At 43.2% G+C, this 23,021-nt stretch overlaps 1 protein-coding gene across 1 annotated transcript in view; it reads left to right on the forward strand.

The window, feature by feature from the left end:
- Positions 1-2,916: 2,916 nt before the first annotated feature.
- TMEM255B (transmembrane protein 255B) overlaps positions 2,917-23,021 on the forward strand; it is a 64,998-nt gene continuing 44,893 nt past the window's right edge. Inside the window, exons 1-3 of the mRNA XM_015411757.1 lie at positions 2,917-2,935; positions 3,960-4,102; positions 8,850-8,912. Coding sequence (XP_015267243.1) covers positions 2,917-2,935; positions 3,960-4,102; positions 8,850-8,912 — 225 coding nt within the window. The remainder of the gene's footprint in view (positions 2,936-3,959; positions 4,103-8,849; positions 8,913-23,021) is intronic.

A 23,021-nucleotide genomic window follows, 5' to 3' on the forward strand; every position in this document is an offset into this window, starting at 1 on the left:
GGGTCAGTCACAGTTCTCTCAGAGTTGTTCTCTCAAGAGCAGTTTCTGTCAGAATTCTCTCAGCCCCACTTACCTCACAGGGTATCTGTTGTAGGAAGAGGAAGGGAAGGAGATTATAAGCCGCTCTGAGGCTCCGAGTAAAGGGTGGGGTATAAATCCAATCCTCCTCCTCCGGTATGATTTTTGTTTTCTCTTGTATTTTCCCTCCTGCAGTTATTGAATTTGAAGTTCAAAGCACTAGCCTGACCCTCAAGAATGCTTGTCACTTTCAATTCATGCTTCAGTTCTCTCAGTCTTTTGAAGGGAAATTCATTTGCCCCCATAATTGGAATAAAGAGACTCGCACAGGTGTGTTGGTATAAATAAAGGGCAGCTTTATTAAATTTAACTTTAAGTGAATGGACTGTAACTCAGCAAGGGCCAACTAAAAACATAAGCCAAGGCAAAAGGATACACCCTGGTCCCTTTCCTGGCCAGAAATGGGTGAGCCACCGAGCCCCTGGTGCAAGCCGATAATAGCATGGCCATTGCCAGGTGGCAAGACATGCGAATCACCCCATGAAAGGAAGCCAGCCACCTCAAGCCACAGAACTTGAGGGGAGGCCAAAAGCAAGAGGCATTGCAGGCTGTTTCCATTCCCCTTTGAGGCTTCTGCAAACAGATGGTTCCTGCCAAGTGTGCCCGCCCACCCCCAATTGAGGGGGGTTTCGCCTGCTGGTACTCACCACCCTAACCAAATCAGCCAGATTCCTGCAAAGGGGAACCTAGTTAAAGGCACCGTCCCTCAGTCACTTACCCAACCACAGCATACAGTGTGAGGTACACAAAGACGCCCCCCTCTCCAGGCCAATCTGAGAGAGGGTAAAAAATTCCTGTGCGGCTCCAAAGCTGGCAACCAGCAAAAGCCCATACTATAGAAAGGAGGGCGATTGAAATGCAAAGACTGCCCAGTAGAGGGGCAGGCAGAGCAAATTAAACCAAAGGCTCCGCCCCCTGAAAATAGCGCTATGGGCAGGAATTGCCTGACCAGTCTCTTGCTCCTCCTGTGGAGGCAAAGGAGGCCCTCCACTCTAAAACAACCACAAGGGCCGATTTCCTTCAGTAGTAACATACATTTAAAAGTCCTTTTCCGAGTAACCAGGTCAGTCATGCCTTAGGCATTCATCCGCTAGGCCCGAGACCTCCGCCTCTCCCCCCTCACTGCCCCTGCCATTTCTGCAATTGTCCGTATCTCACTGCCACCACCCACTCCCTGGGAACGGAAGAAACCAATGCTTCTTGCACCTTTTCATTTCCCCAAGCCTCTCTAAAACCAGCGTTAGTAAGCTGTATGTGCCATATAGGGAGTCCTGAATTTTTGTGAGGTTCGTTCCTCTTGTGAGAATCCAGCTATCATTTTGGTTGCCCTGGAAATCAAAGCCTTGCTAGGGAGTTTGGGGGACTGGAGATGGCACATCAATCCATCCGGCTCAAGGCCTGGGGCAGAGATGGCAGTGAGGCGAGGGCAGTGGCATGTGGAGGATGGTAGGTTGCTGTTACCCCAACTCCACCACTGGAGGCAACTGCCTCACCTCACTTCTTGGATGACTCCGGTTTGGTAAAGATTCATGGCTGTCCTTAGGTGCACCTTGCCTTTCTTCAGCATCCAGGCGCTACGTGCGGACGTAAGTTAATGAGATGCCAATGTCTGTTTTTTTAAAAGAAAAAGAAAAAGCTTTAGGAGATGGGAGATCAGAGTGCAGGAGTATTTGGAAAGAGAGGATACTTGCGTCTACTGTTTCTCCGCTGCCACCAGCTGATCTTCTAGAGATTGTCAAACGCAGATATTTTAGAGTAGACATTGCAGCAATCTGGCCCTAAGCTTTAGAACATTGTGCAGTGGGGGGGACACCACTAGGGCTGCCAGCTCCAGGTTGGCAAGTACCCAGAGATTTGGGGGGTGGAGCCTGAGCAGGGGAGGGTTTGGGGGAGGGGATGGACTTCAGTGGGGAATAATGCCATCCTTCCAAAGAGTCCACCTTCCGAAGCGGTCATTTTCTCCCAGTGAATTGTTCTGTCACCCAGAGATCAGTTGTAATAGCAGGAGATCTCCAGCCACCACCTGGAGGTTGACGACCCTAGGAACTACCAGCACTGGTTTGGAGTAGAAAGATACTGGATGTGGGAAGTACTCTAAACCAGTGGTGTCAAACATGCAGCCCGGGGGCCGAATGAGGCCCCCAGAGGGCTTCTGTCAGGCCCGCAGTGGAACTGGCTGTCTTCTGCTTCTTCTTCCAGTTCTGCTGCTGCTGCATCATCGTAGGTTTGAGCTTACAGATACACACCTGAACCGCACACTCAAGATTGCAACAGCACAGACATTTTGATGCAATAATTCAGATCAAGAGGTGTCGGTTATCAGACACGGTTAAATAAACAAGATATTGCAAGAATGCTGATGTTTTAAGCATGTTTTTATTTTAAGTAAAAAAAACAACACCCCTGTGTTTGTGTCCTTTATAAAGTTTATATCTCTGCTACCTGGCATTACCTTTTATGACACACGTGGCCTGGCCCAACGAGGTCTCATTTGTGTCAGATCCGGCCCTCATAACAAATGAGTTCGACACCCCTGCTCTAAACAGTCCACAAGCTGCTTTTACTTTATTTAAGAAAGGGTAAGTCCATTGGGCTCGTGGCGCATGCATCTGCATGGGACACTGATCTGTGCCCCATATACATCTTGCCTTTCAGCCTCAGAAGGGCCATGAAGGCAGCTAACAAAACATGCATAGTAAAATCACATTTTAAAACCATTATAACCAACCAAATAGCAACACATCATTAAAACAACACATCATAAAAACAACAGTTGAGACATGGGAAGGAAGGATCACCGAAGGAGTACCAAACAGAGTTTTTGCCGGCTGGTGGAAGATGGCAGCAGAAGGCACAGGTGAGTCTCCTCCAAAGAGAGAGTTCCAGAGTTTTGGTGCCACAACTGAGAAAGACCAGATATGTACAGTGAGACGAATTCCATATATTCTGAAGTAAATCCTAGTGAATTTAGTACAAGTTTCTCCCTAACAAGTTTGCATTGAATTGTCTCCTTAGTTTTTTGAAGCATGTGTTCTTATCTACTTCACTACTTTGCGTTGTGCTTGACTTAATGTTTATCTTTATGAAACTTGGAATAGTGCCATACCTATTGGGACATGAGCCCTTCTTTCATTGGACTTCCTGCTTTAACAACTAGGGTGGTATAAAAACATCAGCTATGAAACTCACTGGAATGCCCTAGGCAAGCTTCTGTTTCTCAGCCTAAGCGACTTCACAGGTTTCCACGAGGCTAATAGGCCACTCTGAACTCCTTAGTCTCAATATAGCCAAGGATTTACCAGTATGAGTTTGCGCATTCCCGAAGTCTCTTTTAAACTGTATTGCTACAAATGCAATGTTAGCATGCCAGTGCAAAGTGTACATAGGTTATAGATCTTTGGCATACTACCACTGCATACATGCTAACAGCCCTGACCTGGATAGTCCAGGCTAGTCAGATCTCAGAAGCTAAGCAGGGTCGGCCCCGGCTAATATTTGGATGAACTGCCTCCAAGAAATAGCAGTGGTATGATGTAGAGGCAGGCAGTGGCAAATCACCTCTAAAACACCTCTTGGCTTAAAAACAAGTCTAGCTCGCCACCTAGTGGTGTGTGATACTAAAAGAGCTAGAACTTGTGGCTGTCAGGTAATCTTCAGATCTCCTGGCTATACTACACACGGTGCCATATGATAATTATTAATTACACATACTGATACTGCATCTGGTTTAAATGAGGCATAGTGTGTTTATCCAAAATCACACAATTGAGTTACCGTGAATGGTTTCACTTTTAAATCGTTTCTTAACATAGGATTTACTACTGTCTTGGAATAGTTAACTTCTGTATGTTATATGTGTGTTTATATATGTTTTTCTACAGGGCACTTCGCAAAGAGGAAGAAAACTTCTCTTTGGTTCACTGTTGCTTTGTTGGTAGTATCTACTTTCATACTGACCATAGGCCTTGCGGCTACCACAAGAACAGAAAATGTAACCGTGGGAGGCTATTACCCAGGAATAATTGTAAGTGGAGTAGAAATGATGATGTATCACACATTCCGATATTCATTATGCTGTGCTATGAAATAGGCCAGGGGTCCCTGATTTTGTTGAATCTGCGGGCACTATAGGAATTTTGAGAACACATAGTGGGTGTCACAACAAAATTGCTGGCATGGAGGAGAGGAGGTGAACCCACCCCTAAATGGCTACCATGGTGGCTGGATCCAATCACAAAAATCTCATGAGGTTCTACAAAATGTTAATAGGTTCCAAGCCAAGCATCCTCCCATGATGGAAGCAGCTGGTTCCAAATGGATGCCCCCTGCAGACATAAAAAGTGAAAATTCATGGGCTGAAGCAAATTTCTGCTCTACTGGAGGAAAGCCAGTAATGACCAATGTTCCCTCTAAGCTGTGGAGTCTTGTGAGCAAAAATTCTACTTTGTGAGCTACTGGCATTGAAGTTGAGAGCCAGCGATTTGGCTGCTGCATCAATTAGTTTGGCTCTGGAGCTGTTCTTTCTGAGTGAAGACAAAAATGTGTGCGCTGCAGGCTAAAAAACTGTGAGCTAGCTCACACTAACTCACCTTAGAGGGAACACTGGTAATGACTCTGTTTTGAGGAAGAGATGCTTCAGGAGAGAAGTGAGTCAGTGCCCGGAAATACATTGGCAGACACCATGGGTATCCACGGGTACCAGATTGGGAATTACTGGACTATCCACTGTCCATTTAGATGAACAGAAACAACTGTAAATCTGTTGGGGTACTTCAGCCTAAATATCTGCATCTGTGTTTCTGCTTGTGATGTCAGTGTGACATCATGTCTTGTTGATCGAACGCTGTTTGTGATCCAGGAGCAGGTTTCCTGAAATCTGAGGGAAATTGCTCTAACGATCATTAATGGGTGTGAATACCTGTGCATGGAGGAAATACAGAGAGAGTACACATCTTGAAGGATAACTGACCATACTCAAAGTAAGTTCAGGGCAGGTTGGATGAATGCAGACCACGCTAGAAATATCGGTAAGAATGTTGTGGCATCAGCCGCATTTCTCCCTCATGAGTAATATTTAATGGGAGAGCCTAAGTGACAATTACTTCCCACTGTATTTAACATAAATAGATTTATGGTGCATTAACTAGGGGAATACAAAATGAGCTCAAGTTAATCTATCTGTGCTGTAAGATAATGTCTTATTTACAGCATCACACTATGATTGAAGATGTTTTCATCCAGAGGCGAAGAAAATTGTGCTCCAGAGAAAATTAATCAAGAAATAAAATAATTATGTAAACCTCCTGTATATTTTAGGTGTTTCGTTTAATTAGTTAATTTTTATTTTTGTTAATGTTATTTGTTAATAGGTATGGTTATCATAATATTTGATCCTGCGTATGAAACTTGTGCATAGTTAAGACACCTCTGGCTGTTTGGAGAAACCTGTAAAAGTGGTCCTTTTTCACTTAAAATTCCAAGCTGAGCATAATCTTTTAAATTAATCTTTTAAATTTCCCCCCTATAATGTACAAAAACAATTGTGTTTAGATGACCTTTTTCTGTTTTGAAGATATTGCAGGCTAATAGATCCAGTAATTAAGAATGCTTGGTAGTTAATATAGTATGGAATGCCCCGTTATCCATGTGTGTCTTCAGCTTACCGAGATAGATCTAAAATGTTATGGTGCAATAGTTTTGAGTAGTTGTCCTTGGAAAAGGAAGGATAAATTGAAAGGAAAGAATAGCTCTCCCCTCCTGGCTTCCTTTAGCCATCATGGCAGCTTTGGTAATGAATTACTAAATTCCCAATTTCAAGCCCGGATACAAAAGAAATTAGACATATATTAATCTATTGAATAATGGGCAAATCCTGTCTATGGGTCAGTTGACAGAAACAGTAGAAGATACCCTTGTGCTCTGGTTGCAATACCTGCAATTACAGACGTTGCTAAACCCAAAGGGCTTTAAAAATGCAGTTTGTAGAGAACTCTACATTAGGAAGAAGGGCAGGCATACATTATATAAATGAAAGGGAACTTAAAAGGAGCAGTGACTTCTGAAAACTACAAAATGCAAAGCAACCCCCCGCAAGCAAATGCAAATCGCCCAGTCCCATCATCCGCAACCAGACTGATAATTTACAATTATATTCACAAATGGTAAGAGAATCAGGCAACCCGATAAAGACCAGGAAATAATTTATTATGCTTGATGCAAATCAGAGGTCTAGAAAGACAGAGAGTCAGTAGACTTGGGAAACACCAATAGTGCTTTGAATGCCCTCATGGAACAGCCTGGCATGGCTATTGCATGGGAAGTTTTTAAAAAAACATTCCACAAAATAGGTCTGAAAAAAAGACAGAAATGCAACACGGAAAGCAGTGAATTGCAACAGAGTGCCAATATCACCAAATGAATGCTGTCTTAAAGTGATGGAATTAATCATGACATCTTCAGATTAAATGGCTAATGTAGAGGACTGATATGTGGTAGAAAATTCTTCTCATCCTGCAGTACTCTAGAACTGACCACTTCTAGTTCCTGTAATGTGGCACATTCTGTCAGGAATAAAATACTGGTGGGCTAAAATCCTATATGACTCTACTAATGGAGACTGCAGAAACAACCTTCCATTTGGTTTTGTATATACCCTTTATCACATTGAGATTGTCACTCTAACCTGGCTATATTCCGGGCAAAAGCACATAACAGCCTAAAAAGAGAAAAAACCTCTCACCCAAGACAGAACACACATAGAAAAGACCTGCAAAAAACAGATCCAGGACAAGTAATCAAACCACACTATTTAGATCTAACTAGACATCATCTCACTAGACATGTATGGCTGCGAGAGCTGGACTATAAGGAAGGCCGAGCGCCGAAGAATAGATTCTTTTGAACTATGGTGCTGGAGGAGACTCTTGAGAGTCCCTTGGACTGCAAGAAGAACAAATCAGTCAATCCTCAAAGAAATCAACCCTGACTGTTCCCTGGAAGGCCAGATAATGAAACTGAAGCTCAAATACTTTGGCCACCAAACGAGAAGGGAGCACTCACTGGAGAAGACCCTGATGCTGGGAAAGATTGAAGGTCAAAGAAGACGGGGACGGCAAAGGATGAGATGGTTAGACAGTGTCATCGATGCAACGAACATGAAGTTGAGCCAACTTCAGAGGACGGCAGAAGACCGGAAGGCCTGGAGAGAGCTCGTCCATGGGGTCGCGAAGAGTCGGACTCGACTGTGTGACTGAACAACAACAAGACATCATCACCTGCAGTATATAAGGGCTGCTCCGGCTGCTGCCCATTGAAAGGGGCCAATTGTTGTCTCTCCCTCCCCTTCTGCATGATGACTAGTCCATGATGGAGAGGGAGAGGCCAAGTAGACTAATGGAAGAAGTCTCAGTTCTCTCTCCTTCTGCAGAAAGTTTGGCTATTTATGGGGCCCAAGAGGAACAGGTTATTTGTATGATAATGGATATTTGTATGATCATAAGAAGTGACCTATGGTGGTATCTTAAGCAGAGTTACCATCCCTCTAAGACAGTTGAAGTCAGTGGGCTTAGAAGGGTATAACTCTGCTTAGGGGGCACTGCTAGTTCCTGGACAGCATCCCAGCATACAAAGTCACAATATGTCCTGTCTATGGAATTGCTGCCATTGTGTCTGTTTCTCACTTTTGCTACACTAACCATTACCAGAAAGTTTGTGGCAGTGGTTGTTTAAATGCTTCCTGAACTGCCAAAGAAACACAGTAAACATTTTTTATGATGATGATATCAGTAGCATTTTTGTTTGTTACCTAGTTTCCCTGTTGGGAACTAAGAGCCTGAGAATTACTATTTGTGCATGATTTAATGGTGAACACACCCTTCAGATCTAACTAGACACTGTCCTTTTAGCAAAGATGCACAGTCTACATTCTGGATTTCTCATGGTGCTGATCCATCTGTTCAAAATCAGCAAGAACATATGTACAGTTATTCATGCAGCTGTACATGTAGAGAACATGAATTTATGCATGCACAGTCGGATGTCTGAAAAGGGCTTGCATTAGTGAGGCTGAAGGCTTGCATTAGTGAGGCTGAACTCCCTTTAGTTTTCAGTAAAAGCAAAAATATTTGACTTGCTAAAGCCCGTTGCCTCATTCTCCGTCTCCTAAATGTGGCTAGACAATCAGGATCATGCAATGCCTTTTATCTTCCCTTTTGCTCTTTCTTTGTGAAGTAAACTTTCCCTTCTGTTGTTTGTGATAGCCGTAGCGTAGAATCAGATGAAAGCTTGCTAGCTTTGCAAACTTTGATTAGCGTTAATCTAACCATGTTTAGCAGTATCCTCAGTGCCAAGAGCATAGCATTTTAGCTGAGTTGAACCCAACCATGGATGAGGTCTTCAACTAGTTGCATAATCTTGGTCTCTTAACAGTGGCTAAGAAACGGGATAGTGAATTGGAGGCAGGCTAAATTTTTCATTCGTGGAATGGAACTTTCCTGCCTCTCTCCTCGAATCACAGCCCACCTCTTTGCAAAAACTGCTGCCGCTGAGGGATGGGGGCCATGAGGAATGAAATGGAAGCTCTGTAGCAGAAAGGAGAACAGGTCAAAATTGCCACTTTAGTTTGGATCCAGCCTATTATATATGCAAAAGAGGTTCTTAACTAATAAAGTATAGCCCTTTGCTCACTGTCTTTTTCTGAATAACTAAAATTAATGCATCTTGTATTAAATAGCCAATATGACCTATTTTTCTCGGTTTGTTGTTTGCCATAGCTTGGCTTTGGATCCTTCCTAGGGATTATTGGTATCCATCTGGTGGAGAACCGGAAACAAATGGTAAGTAAGCTATACATTTAAATCATGTTTTTAAAATCTAAATAAATTAATAGGCCTAATTTGAATAAAAATGAGGAAATGTGCAATCCAGTTAGTAATGAAGGTGATCCTGAATGTAACCCTGAATGCTTCTGTTTTTCATAGCAGTTCCTGGTGATACTCAGAGAAGGTTCAAATCAGTACAAAGTACAGGATTCTGCTCACCAGTTTCTCTCAGACTAACCTACCTCACAGGAGGAAGGTTGAGGAAAAATGGGGAAGGAAGATGTACATCACCCTGAACTCCTCGGAGGAAGGGTACAATAAAAATGTACTAAATAGATACATAGTTGGCATCTCAAATATTGTACAGTTTCTTTCTCGGCAGGTAGTTTCAGTGGGGAGGTTGTCTGTGAATAACTAAAAACGCAACCCTTAGCACAGTTACTAGGTAAAGACCACTGAATGCTGTGGGTTGTGCTTGTGAGAAAACATATTCAGAGTTGGGCTGCGTGGTTTGTTAGAGTACCTCTTTTGACAACTTGTTTCAGTGCAAAAGGTGTGTATGTGTCACTGATTGTCAGTCGTCTTCTGTTTTGCTTCTTGTGCTAGAGAAGAAATCAGATTACTCAAGAGATACAAAATAAAATCTAATGACACTGTGTCACATCACCTCAATGACCGCTCGAGTGGAGGTGGCTTGGAGCAGAAGGGGCTTCTGGCACACTTTCTGGATCACTGCTCAGCTGGTCAGGGGGTGACTGTGTGGGTGGGATGCTTGGAATGGAAAGCACATTCTCTGTCAACTTTGTCTGCCAGGCATCCCCCTCTGCAGTGGCCAGCTAGGTGACTGTACATCTTGAAGTGGAAGGCATACTGGAAGTGATTTCTACTGCAAGCCCCTCCAGGTGGCTGGACGAAGTTTTTGGCATGGGTGGGGACTCGGGAGGCTTGGGGTAGCTTCTCACAGCAAGGACTGCAGGAACCAGTAGGGCAGGGAATAATACCCCTAAGAGCTTTTGTGAGTCCCCCACTTGTCAGGTCATAAAATCCAACAATTAAAATAATCCATGAAGACAGAAGAAGAAGAAGAGATTGGATTTATACCCCGCCCTTCATTACCCAAAGGTGTCTCAGAGCGGCTTACAAACTCCTTCCCCTTCCCTTCCCCACAACAGACACCCTGTGAGGTAGGAGGGGCTGAGAGAGCTATTGACAGAAACTGCTCTTTTCCAAGAACAGCTCTTATCAGAACTATGGCTTGCCCAAGGTCATCCAGCCAGGTGCAAGTGGAGGAGTGGGGAATCAAACCCGGTTCTCCCAGATTAGAGTCCGCGCACTCAACCACTACACCAAACTGGCTCTCCACCAAACTACACCAAACTGTCTGTCCACCAAAGACAGAGGACAGCAGAGGCATCAAACAGCAGAAAACACCACCGTCCCCATCCACTCCAAAGTCCAATAAGACCAAAAAGAAAAGGTATTAAAATAATAGCATATTAAAATAATAGAAGGCTGTCTTGGCCTTTAAAAAAAATCTTATTGTTTAAGCATTACAGAGATGGTTTTAGCTTCCTTCTCATGGCTGTCTTTATTGCCCTCAACAGGGAGTCTAGTTAAAGCTAGGAAATGTGCTTGTCTCAATTTAATCAATAAAGGAGCATCTGTGAATGGAGGTTCTTGGCTGATAGATGGCTGCAGTGCCCCAGCTTCCTTACTCTTATCTTGATTTATAATTTTATTATCTTTTTCTTTAGTGGTGGGTGGGTGTTTCTTGATTATATTTTTGGTAGGCTTAACTTGTAATGATGCTTAACCAAGTGTTTTCATTGATGCTCACCAGGGGAGTATTAAGTAGCACAGCGTGACTGTTGAAATGTTGCTTCCTAATGTCGGCTGTAAATTGTGTTTCTCTGTTCCATGCCATGGTCGTTCTGTTTTTTGACGTCTCACAGTCCGCTTCAGTGAGATGGCAGAGGCTGGCTTGGGGCTAAAAGCCTGCTCATATAAGTGAAGACATCTTGCTCATGTGAACTGAAGTATTGCAATTTTTCAGTTCACAGAAAAGAGAACACAATCTTGTGAATTCCCTCATTACATTGCTATACCACTCACATGAGCCACGCTTCCAAGCAAGTTGTTTCTTGTTGGAAACAACTTACCACTGATAATACAAAATCACAGGGGGGTGGGGAATTGATTTGAAGACAGTCAAGCTCATACTGCATCCCTCCTTGGTGGACTGTCATACATTCATGGTCTGCATGTGACTTGGTGGGTTCTAAGTCGTGAACGCTTGTCTTGAGGGAAAACATACAAGAGTTCTGGAAAAGGGCGATCCCCTCTGCCCACCTAATAAGTTTAACATAGGGAAAATTTATTTCTTGGTCCTGTTATATCAAACAGATTTTGAATGTAAAGCAAAACTGACTTACTGAATCTCTCTTAGACAAGATCTGCTTTGTATACCCATCCAATCAAGGTAGAAGAAGAAGAGGAGGAGATTGGATTTATAGCCCACCCTTCACTACCTGAAGGAGTCTGAGTGTCTTACAATCCCCTTCCCTTCCCCTCCCCTCCCCACAACAGAACTCTGTGAGGTAGGTGGGGCTGTGCTTTTGAGAGAACAGCTCTGAAAGAACTTATGACTGACCCAAGGTCACACCAGCAGCTGCATGTGGAGGAGTGGGGAATCAAACCCAGTTCTCCCAGATTAAAGTCCACGCTTTTAACCACGACACCAAACTGGTTCTCATGGTATTACCGCTCAAAGAGAAAACACTTAAACCAACATTGGACTGGCTTTTGAGCAAGGGAAACCTTTACCTTTACCTTAAAATATAGAACATGGCATTTTTCTTTTGTGTACAACATATTCATATAAGCTTAAAGAAGAAGAAGAAGAGATTGGATGTATACCCCGCCCTTCACTACCCAAAGGTGTCTCAGAGCGGCTTACAAACTCCTTCCCCTTCCCCTCCTCACAACAGACACCCTGTGAGGTAGGTGGGACTGAGAGAGCTCTGACAGAAACTGCTCTTTTTTCAAGAACAGCTCTTATCAGAACTATGGCTTGCCCAAGGTCATCCAGCCAGGTGCAAGTGGAGGAGTGGGGAATCAAACCCGGTTCTCCCATATTAGAGTCTGCGCACTCAACCACTACACCAAAGCACTACACCAAACATGGTGTTTGTGTGCTTTGAGGGCCAGGTCTTAGCTCTCTCATCCCAAATAAGTTTCCAGGAAAATTTGGACAGTATAGAAGATAGCAGTATATAACTTTTTAAAATAAATGATTCTTTCAGAATAGCAATAACAGAAGGCAAGAAAATTACAAGCCATTTTAATACAGCTGGGAGAAATTGTGTCAGGTGATAAAAACTGAAGATTGTTAAATAACACTATTTAAAGGAAGGGAAATGAAAGAACATTACAAGAGTTTGGCTCCAGCTATTTTTCCCTCTGCTGGAGAATGGAGGAGGGGTCGCTTTGATCAGCTGTAAAGTCTGTGCTGGGACCCACAGGGACAAAAGGCATATAGGAAGGAGGCTGTGGAAAGAAGGAGTTGGATGAAGCTGCATGAAGAAGCTGGCTGGATCCAACCCAGGAAGACATTTTTAAGCAGAGCTTGCCCAAAGAGGGAAACTAGTTCATGTAAAATAAGAGGCCGAGGTTGGAACAGCATATGTGTACTTAACATGATTTTATTTTAGGATATTTTTGTATTGCAGAACACAGCCACTGGGGCTGCAGTCGGTAGGGGGAAACTGGTGTGGAGGAGATGGTGCTTTGCAATCCTTGACTGTTAGGCCATTTTCATGCTGAAAATTGTCTCTCACCAAGCTTGTTTAAATTTACGCCCATTGGGGAATATGTATAGGTACTCGCTCTATACATGAAATATATATGGACACTTTACATTTTCTCCAGTAGGAGACAAAAGGAACTTGAGTATGTCAAGTTTCAATGAGATAATGGAAGATGGGGGAAAGGTTTAACGAGGACTTCTTCCCCATGCTGTTTTATCTATCCTTCCTCTAAGGCAGTGGTGGCGAACCTATGGCACGGGTGCCAGAGGTGGCACTCAGAGCCCTCTCTGTGGGCATGCGTGCCATCGCCCCAGCCAGGACCAGACCATCATTAAAGTGTCGAATTCTCTGCCAAATAATTTTAAGTAAATGAAAGCATTTGGGATTGCTTTCCTTACTATGTTTGGATCACCTTAAGTTAATGTATGAGTTGATTTTTTCTAAAGTAAAACCTCAGGATCCAGGTTAAATTGCCGTGTTGGCACTTTGCGATAAATAAGTGGGTTTTGGGTTGCAGTTTGGGCACTCGGTCTCTAAAAGGTTCGCCATCACTGCTCTAAGGAGTGGGTTTAAAGGACAGATTGTGCTGTTCTCCTTACTCCCATATTGCCTTTGCAAACAAACAGAAGAGTGAGTGGCCTGAGATCGCCCAGTCAGCATAATGCTGAGTAGGAATTTGAACCCAGACCCCCAGTCCTAACTATTATATCTCATTCACATCACTGTACTGCCGTCCCTTTAGATCACTCTCCCAGCCAGCTACGTTTTGTAAAAAAAAATAAGCCTGAAAATGGTAGATCAAATGAAGCCTGAACTCCCCATAGAAGCTAAAAGGACTACATTGAGGCTATCATACTTTGGTCACTTGAGAAGAGAGGAGTCACTGGAAAAGACAATAATGCTAGGGACAGTTGGCTGCAGCAGGAAGAGAGGAAGACCCAACATGAGATGGATCGACTCCATCAAGGAAGCCATGGTTTACAAGAGCTGAGCAAAATGTTAATGATAGGACATTTTGGAGGTCATTAATTCATTACACACACACACAGAGAGAGAGAGAGAGAGAGAGATGCTTTTAAAAGAATGTAGTTCCACCTTGGCATGGAAGGATAGGCAGTAAAGAGGAGAAATGAACGGGGTTGATAATAACCACTAGTGGCGTGTCACTTGCAGAACATGTACCTCCAGCCCCTTCTTATCTTCTATAGCCCTCCTCACCAACTCCAAAAATGTGGGCTGCAGTGTGGGATGGGGGAGCTGCAGCTTGAGTGGAAAATTCATGAAAATCATGGATCCCCCATGTGTGAACAACAGTGCTTTCTGCTTATGGACTTAGCCCAATGGCTTCAGTGCAACTGTAGTGACAGTCAAGAAGTTAAGCATAAAACTAGTGTCTCCAGGTGCATCCCCATTGCATCAAATGATACATCCAAAATTTCAGTGAACTCTGGTTGAATATTTGGACACCAGTGGGAATGCACATCCCAATGCTCCTCTCTTTCAGCTTTGGCTGCTGCTTCTTGTGCCTTTCACCTGCATTTGAAGGAAATGGGAGTTAAAAGAGAGCAGCCTTAAGCAGAATTTTAAAAGGGAGGCTAGTGCTGTCATAGCTTAGTTTAACCTTTCATAAATTGAGGGCCTGGTTAATAGTTTGTTTCTATCCTCATACCACAGGCTATTGAGCCAGAACATGGCGAGGCAGAAACGGCCATTTGCGTGCATAGGCAATTACCCAATTTTTAAATGTGCACGCGCAGTTTTATTCCTGCAGATGTTTGATTTTTGTCAGCAGCACAGATGGTGAATCTCATAGTTGAAGCTACAAATTCAGCCCTTCATAAAATATTTGGATGGATAACTTTCTCTTCTTAAAATGCTGATACTGAGCAGTTTGAAAAACCAAAATATGGCTGTGATGTATTGCTTGATTTAGCAGTATCAACTAGGGAAGCAAAAGCAGAACCGTGCTGCTTGGTCCTCCAGAACTCTTTGGACATTTTCAAAAATAACAGCAAGGCTCACTTTTCACAGGATTGGTTGTTAGTGCATTTGGTCAGGAACAGGTGTACTCTAGATATGTAGAAGTAGCCCATACCTACGGTAAGAATAGTACAGTGTAAGCACGACCTCCTGCCCTGGATAGCCCAGGCTAGTCCAGTCTCATCTGATCTCAGAAGCTAAGCAGGATCAGCCCTAGTTAGTATTTGGATGGGAGGTCCAGGGTCATGATGCAGAGACAGGCAATGGCAAACCACCTCTGAACGGCTCTTGTTTTGAAAACCCTGCAAGGTTGCCATAAATTGGCTGTAACAATGGCACTTTCCACCACCACCAAGGGCTACCTCCTTTCTACTACCCCTGCTGGCCTGGTTCTTAACACTGGCTAAAGCAAGCGCTAATTCCAGGCATCAACCCAGATATAACAGTAATAAGGGCCCGAGATTAAATAATAGGGTAAGGTAAAGGTAAAGGTTTCCCTTGCTCGAAAGCCAGTCGAATCCGACTCTAGGGTTGCGGTACTCATCTCCGTTTCAAAGCCGAAGAGCCAGCGCTGTCCGAAGACATTTCCGTGGTCATGTGGCCGGCATGACTAAACACCAAGGTGCACAGAATGCTGTTACCTTCCCACCGAAGTGGTACCTATTTATCTACTTGCAATTTCTTGCTTCGAACTGCTAGGTTGGACAGCTCACTCCGTCATGTGGCACCCGGGTCTCGAACTGCTGAACTACCGATCTTCTGGTCTGCAGCTCAGCGTCTTAACCATTTGAGCCACCGCAGCCCCAAATAATAGGGTTAAAAAAAGGTAAAGGTTCCTTTGCTCGAAAGCCAGTCGAATCCGACTCTAGGGTTGCGGTACTCATCTCCGTTTCAAAGCCGAAGAGCCAGCGCTGTCCGAAGACATTTCCGTGGTCATGTGGCCGGCATGACTAAACACCAAGGTGCACAGAATGCTGTTACCTTCCCACCGAAGTGGTACCTATTTATCTACTTGCAATTTCTTGCTTTCGAACTGCTAGGTTGGCAGGAGCTGGAACTAGAGACGGGAGCTCACACCATCATGCGGCACTCGGGTCTCGAACTGCTGAACTACTGACCTTCCACAGCTTGTAGTAGCTGTGTAGCTGTGGAAATAATATGGTACTACGCTACTATAAGTTTGGAAAAAATACTGAGAACCCAAAGAGAACTGAGAAGCAGAAATAAGGTTCCTTACAATGGGGAATAATACAAGTGTCCAGAAAGGGGTATTCATAGACCTGAATGACCAGAGAGAAAGGCTAGAGACAAATAATTCATTCAGTTGAAATATTATCAGTGCAAGCTTCTTGCATTTCTCTTGTGCCATGTATGACCCATGGTCAGCTACATTAGAAGAGCAATGGTATTTCTGACTGAGGAACAGTCTGGATCAGTTGGAGGTGATGGTGAGGCAGGAGAAGTGCTTTCAGGGTTCTTCTGTGGTGTCATCTACAGTAAAACCAAACTACTAGGAGGTCCATGATAGGATTATCCCATTGCTACCCCCCCACACACACAAAAGTAACCTTCATAGAGTCCCAATTCTGATTTGGATTGTGTAGGGAAGGAGTAGGGTTTAAACTATTTATTTCCAGGGCAGCTTCCCAAATTAAAACCACTTGCCTCCAGCATTGTTATGAGTTATCAAAGGAAAGAACTTGATAGATCAACCATGCCTTTATTCCATGGTTCCAATTCAAATCTGACTTCCGTGCAGCTTCTGTCTCTGTTTTAAAACCCTGGGGAGAGCTGATTACAGCATGCCATCTTAGTTACACCCAGGGCTCTAGTCGGGGGGGAGCTCTCAGGTACGGAGCTCCGGAAGAGAACCTCTAGGGGGCGGGGCGGTCACGTGGTGAAGCCCCGCCCCCTTCTTTACCCCGCCCTCTGCTTCGATCCTCATTCCGTTTGGGAATGAGGATGAAGCAGGAGGGTAAGTAGCCGGGCCTTCTGACACACTTCCGGTGATGTCAGGGGGTGTGGCCTTCTGTCACTTCCGGTGATGTCAGGGGGCGTGACATATGCAAATAAGTTATGCTAATGAGTTATGCTAATGAGCTCCGGCAGCTCTTTTTCTACAACAAGACCCCTGGTTACACCTGTGGTTGTTTGAGGTCTGCCTGTCTGAAGCTTTTTTCCTAGCTCTTGGTGTGTGCTGTAGTAGCATGTGGTCTTGGTGGAAGGGGCTTCTGCTGTTGAGGGGATCCTTCTATTGACTTCTATTCCAGTTCCAGTGCAAAAGAGCACCTGTATACAGATAAGCATTTAGGCACGGATTAGTTATACCTTTGGATGAATCTTCAAGGCAGCAGTTAAATAACGAGCTACAGATAGAGTAACAGCCTTATCTTTGCCAGATAACAAATATATAAAACAGAAATCATGTGAACATACTGGGGAGTGTGAAATCAATGGAGAAATAAAAGAAGAAATTATAGAAGAATATAAATCACAACTGAATTAAAAAATGAGTAGTGTTTACGTCTTCACATTTCCACACAGGCATACTTTCTGTTCAGTTAGACGGTAAAGGTAAAGGTTCCCTTGCTCGAAAGCCAGTCGAGTCCAACTCTGGGGCTGCGGTGCTCATCTCCGTTTCAAAGCCGAAGAGCTGGCGTTGTCCGAAGACGTTTCCGTGGTCATGTGGCCGGCATGACTAAACACCAAGGCACACGGAACGCTGTTACCTTCCCACCGAAGTGGTACCTATTTATCTACTTGCAATTTCTTGCTTTCGAACTGCTAGGTTGGCAGGAGCTGGAACTAGAGACGGGAGCTCACTCCGTCATGTGGCACACTCAGGTCTCGAACTGCTGAACTACTGACCTTCCATAGCCTTTCAGCGTCTTAACCACTTGAGCCACTGCTGTTCCTTATTCTCAGTTAGACTGAGAATCTGCCAAATAATTCATTAAGGGGTAAGGCATTATATCTAGTCAAGAAGAAGAATTATATATGTATTATTTTATATATTCTCACTATAAGCAGAATTCTCGTAGCAAAAAAAATGGAAATCAGATACAATACCTAAAAGAGAAGAAATAATGGAAAAAATATTCGAAATAGCGGAAATGGACAGACTAAATTTGATACTAGCAGGAAGAGACGATAATGCTTTTAAGAAAAGGTGGTTTAAAGTAAACAAGTGGTTGGAAAAAAATGTATAATGGTCACTCCAAAAAATGATATGTATAAACTGAAAAGTATTTTGTTTTATGTTTTTCCTTTTTTGTTGAAAATACATAAATAAATCTTTTTTAAAAAAAAAGAAGAAGAAGAATTTTTGAAAGGTTGGAATAGTTAAGAATTTCAAATAATCTGGAAGCACTGGAAAAGATGGGGTACTCATTCCCCAGTAAGAGGGTGCACATTTCCTTTTGGCATCACTGTATAACTCAAGATGGTCCCCTCATTCTAATTTGGTAAGTATCTGAAGGGAAACTTGTGTAGGGCATCTACAAGCTTGAGAGTCTTTCATCTACTGTCTTTGCCCAAGAAGACACAAAAGGATCAAGCTTAGTCCATTTTAGAAGATTAGGAAGAAAATCCTGGTCAGGTAGAAAAAAATCTGAATTTCACCACGGCTTTCCATGCTAACAAGGAATGAAACCAAGACCAGCCTCTAAATATAAGCTGGAATTTGAAATACAATCAGGCACTTGAAAAATGGCACGAAGAAATTTTGATTGTAGAGATTCAATTTTAGAGGGGTGCCATAAAACATAAAAGATCTAATTTTTGCTTTATGGACTTCCAATGCCAAAAACAATAGGGAACAAGTATAGCCACAAATATCACCCACCAAGGGAAGACCATCAACAATTCATAACTATAATCAAAACTGTATGTTACATTCATTAAAGTACAAAGATGGGTTAGTGGTCATAACCCAATAGAATGTATAAACACATATCCAGCAGATTGCTCATAACAATTAAGTATTATTTACAAAAAAAACCCCAACTCTGTTCAAAACCAACAGTAGGCTCCTTTGTAATTCTGTACATAAATAGTGTCCATAGATCTCCAAACAGAAAGTAACTGCGGCAGAAGACGCCCACTGTGGAAAGAATAATAGCCGCTCAGCAATTTCATGGAGTGCCCACGAGTTCTTGTATTGTGAGAAAGGGAGAAAAGTACCTCTTTCTCTACCTGCTCTTTCCCATGCATAATCTTATAAACCTCAATCATGTCACCCCTCAGTCGTTGTTTCTCCAAGCTAAAGAGCCCTAAGCGCCTTAACCTTTCCTCATAGGGAAAGTGTTCCAACCCTTTTATCATTCGAGTTGCCCTTTTCTGCACTTTTTCCAAAGCTATAATATCCTTTTTAAGGTGTGGTGACCAGAATTGCACACAGTATTCTGTATAAAGGAATGCATTCAAGTTCTCTTAACTCAAAGTTAGGTGTATAGTATATAATATAATATACATGAAATATACAACAATGAAGTTGTTGAATCCTAGTAAATGGGTTGAGTCTCCTTTCTACCACTTTCAATACGTGGCACTGGAAGAACATTATAGGTTAAATCTGTTTTAGCAGGTTAATTACATTTAAGTACTTTTTTCATAAGCAAAGGTTCATTTGATAAGAAGTGAACCTTATTCTGACTTGAGGGGGGTTACCCTTTTGTAACTTTTTATCCATATTGATGATCATTTGAGCAATGCTTCAAGAATTTTAAAGGGAAGCTAATTAAGTGATCTTCCCTCAAGGGATGATTCTACAATTGGGTAATTACAAAACTCTTTCCTCATTAGAAATCCATTGTAATTGTAGCAAGTGCTACAGCTAGAACAGACATTAATGAATAATGAACACCCAGTACCCATGACATAATCATATCTTCTGTTCTATGACCGTCCGAAAGTGATGTCTCAATTACAGCGCTGCTATTACCAAGGTGCCGACCTTTAGAAAGGATAGGGTGACAGCACATAAATTGTGAGGCTTGGTGCCTATTGCAGCGATAAGACTCCCTTAATAGCTGAGGAGTGAGTGGGTACCAGTACAGATCTCATGTATTTTAATTTCCAGGGTATGAGGTGGAGCACACTTTATGGTACATTTGTGCTTGTGGATGGGGCGGGGTAGGGAATCAGCTAAACAGACTTGCCATGGTATCATGGTAAATTGCTTGACAACTCCGATCCTTTAATGAACAACACCCACCACCAGCTTGACAGTACATGTAGCTCTCTCCTGATAGTACCACCTCAAACAGGGTGTAAGGAATTTCAGTCTTTTAATATCTTTCACCAGGATATTAATCTACTTTATTGCCATAGTAACAAATGCATTTTCCTGGTCACAGTTCTGCCAGATATCGATAATCCTGATGCACTTATGGATGGAGACACAGCAATACACCTGTTTGTAAAGTTTACAATGTGTTCACACCACAAATACATAAGGGGCACTGTTGAAATTCGGCTATTTAAATAGTTACACTTTGCTTTTCTCCCCAGCTTGCAGCATTGTTTCCTTTTCTTCCAGTTTTATCTTTTAGGATAGGGTCTGTGGTTCAGTGGCAGAGCATTTGCTTTGCATGCAAAAGATCACAGATTAAATCTTTAGCATCTCCAGTTAAAAGGTGCAGGTGGGTAGGTGGTGTGAAAGGCCACTGACAGAGACCCTGGAGAGCTGCTGCCCAGTCTGAGTAGATAATACTGACCTTGATAGTCTGATGGTCTGGTTCAGTATTCTGCAGCTTCATGTGTGTTCATGTCTTCATGTTGATTCTTACCTCAGCTATGTGAGGTAGGTTAGGTTGAGAGAGAGAGATACTAGTTTCCATGGCATAGTGGGGACTCACACCTAGGTTTCCCAGATCTCAGTCCAACATTCTAACCTCCACACCATGCTGAGACAAACTCATTTATTGTCTTCAGTACACCGGAGCTGCAGTGGCTCAAGTGGTTAAGAAGCTGAACTGCAGGCTATGGAAGGTCAGTAGTTCAGCAGTTCGAGACCCGGGTGCCGCGTGATGGAGTGAGCTCCCGTCTCTAGTTCCAGCTGCTGCCAACCTAGCAGTTCGAAAGCAAGAAATTCCAAGTAGATAAATAGGTACCACTTTGGTGGGAAGGTAACAGCGTTCCGTGCACCTTGGTGTTTAGTCATGCCGGCCACATGACCACGGAAACGTCTTCGGACAGCGCTGGCTCTTCGGCTTTGAAACAGAGATGAGCACCGCAACCCTAGAGTCGGATTTGACTGGCTTTCGAGCAAGGGAATCTTTACCTTTACCTTTTACCAGGCTTAAGGACTTCTAGAAACTATACAAATCTTAACTGGTCTCTCCTCATGCATACATGTCTTACCTAGTGTACGGTAATGTATTGGGCTCTAGGTAGGTGAAGAACAGTTAGCTGTGCACTAAAACAACTGATGGGGCTTAATACATTTTCAAAGCTGGGAAGGAGACATGAGCTTTGGTCATGGGGTAGTGCTTCCGTTTTTCCTATGTCCCTCCTTGAAGTTCACTTTTCCAGTCATGGGAACACACCTTTTGGTTAGACGTAGTTTTGAACTGCAGTACTTATAACTGAAAGATTATGCAAAATAGTCATTGCAGAACTGCTTTCATGCATAATGCTTTTTAGCTCAGTTATTAACAACACAGGCAAACATATTGAGATATGAGTTTATCACTTCATAACTGCCATCTCTGCAAGTGCAGCAGAATAATATGTGAAAATCCTGAGGGTAGACAGTGACATCTCAGACTATATGCCCTAACATTAGTTTTGCTGGAGGGCAGATTTAAACAAATACAAATGTATCTATCTGAAAGGGTATATCTTTATAGGAGTAATGTTGTAGATTCTGTTTTGCAGGTATTATTATCTTACAGTCTTTATTCTGGATCTCAGTTTAATTTGTTGGTACCCTGGATTTTTAAATTTTTTGACAGACTATCCGGACGTGTGGTTTCCAATTTGCTTTTAGGTACAAATAAAAAGATTACTATATTGTCAGCTGCAAAATTCTCATCCATTGCAGCTAGAGTGTGATTAAGTAAGGTTAAACAAAACAGAGGTCCAGTGGCAGCTTGAAGTCTGACAGCATTTACTCCAGTACCAAAAGGTATGTTCAGAAAGAACCTGGAGAGCTTAATCAGGAGAGCTTTAAACTGGAGCCGCAAAGGGAAGGAGACGGTCCACATGGGGACTTCAATGAAGAAGTGAAAACAGTGGGGGCCCACCTGGGTAGGACAGGTCAAACAAAGGTACAAGGCTACTAGTGCCTATATACCAATGCCCGTAGTATGGGTAATAAGGAAGAGCTTGAGATTCTCTTGTAAACAGAGGGCTACGATATGATAGGAATCACTGAGACTTGGTGGGATGATTCTCATGACTGGAATGTGGTAGTGTATGGGGATGAGTTGTTCAAGAAAAACTGGGAAGAGGAGACGGAGTGGCGCTGTATGTGAAGAGGGGGCTAGATTGTCAGGAAGTTCTGGAGAATGTGGTTGACAGCCCCATGGAAAGTATATGGGTGGAAATAAGGGGAGGTAGGACAAAGGGTATTGTTGTTGGAGTCGGCTACAGACCGCCAGACCAGGGACAGGAAATGGATGCTGCCCTCCTTGAACAGATTGGTAGAGCATCCAGACATCAGAACCTTATAATTATGGGAGACTTCAACTTGCTCAATGTGTGCTGGGAGACAGGCTCAACAAAGCAACAAGAATCATGCAACTTCCTGACCTGTCTGACTGACAACTTCCTTTTTCAAATGGTGGAGGAAGCTACAAGGGGATCAGCCATACTGGACTTAATATTAACCAACAAGGAAGAATTGGTAGATGGATTGAAGGTGGTGGGGACCTTAGGGGGAAGTGACCATGTCCTCCTTGAATTCCAGTTGCTGTGGGGAATCAAGGAAGTTTGTAGCCAAACTCCTGGTTAGATTTTCGTAGGGCCGACTTCAACGAACTCAGAAGCTTGATGGGAGTCATTCTGGGGGGGAGTATGTTGGAAGGGAAAGGAGCAAGTGAAGGGTGGGTTCTTCTCAAATGTGAGCTTTTGCGAGCACAAGCCCTCACTATTCCAGCAAGATGGAAACATGGTAAGGGCTCCAAGAAACTGATGTGGATGAACCGAGAGCTCCAGAATAAGCTAAGGAAGAAAAAGGAAATGGAGGTAAAGTCAGATCTCTAAAGAGGAGTATATGAGAGTTACTAGGTACTGCAGATCAGCCGTCAGAGAAACCAAAGCTCAGTATGAGTTGGGTCCAGCCAGGGGGGCTCACTTGTAAGAAGCAAACACAAGGTAAAAGAGGCAATTGGAC

Source organism: Gekko japonicus, unplaced genomic scaffold, assembly GCF_001447785.1.
Source record: "Gekko japonicus isolate JY-2015 unplaced genomic scaffold, Gekko_japonicus_V1.1 scaffold247, whole genome shotgun sequence".
In the NCBI taxonomy this organism is placed as follows: Eukaryota; Metazoa; Chordata; class Lepidosauria; order Squamata; family Gekkonidae; genus Gekko; species Gekko japonicus.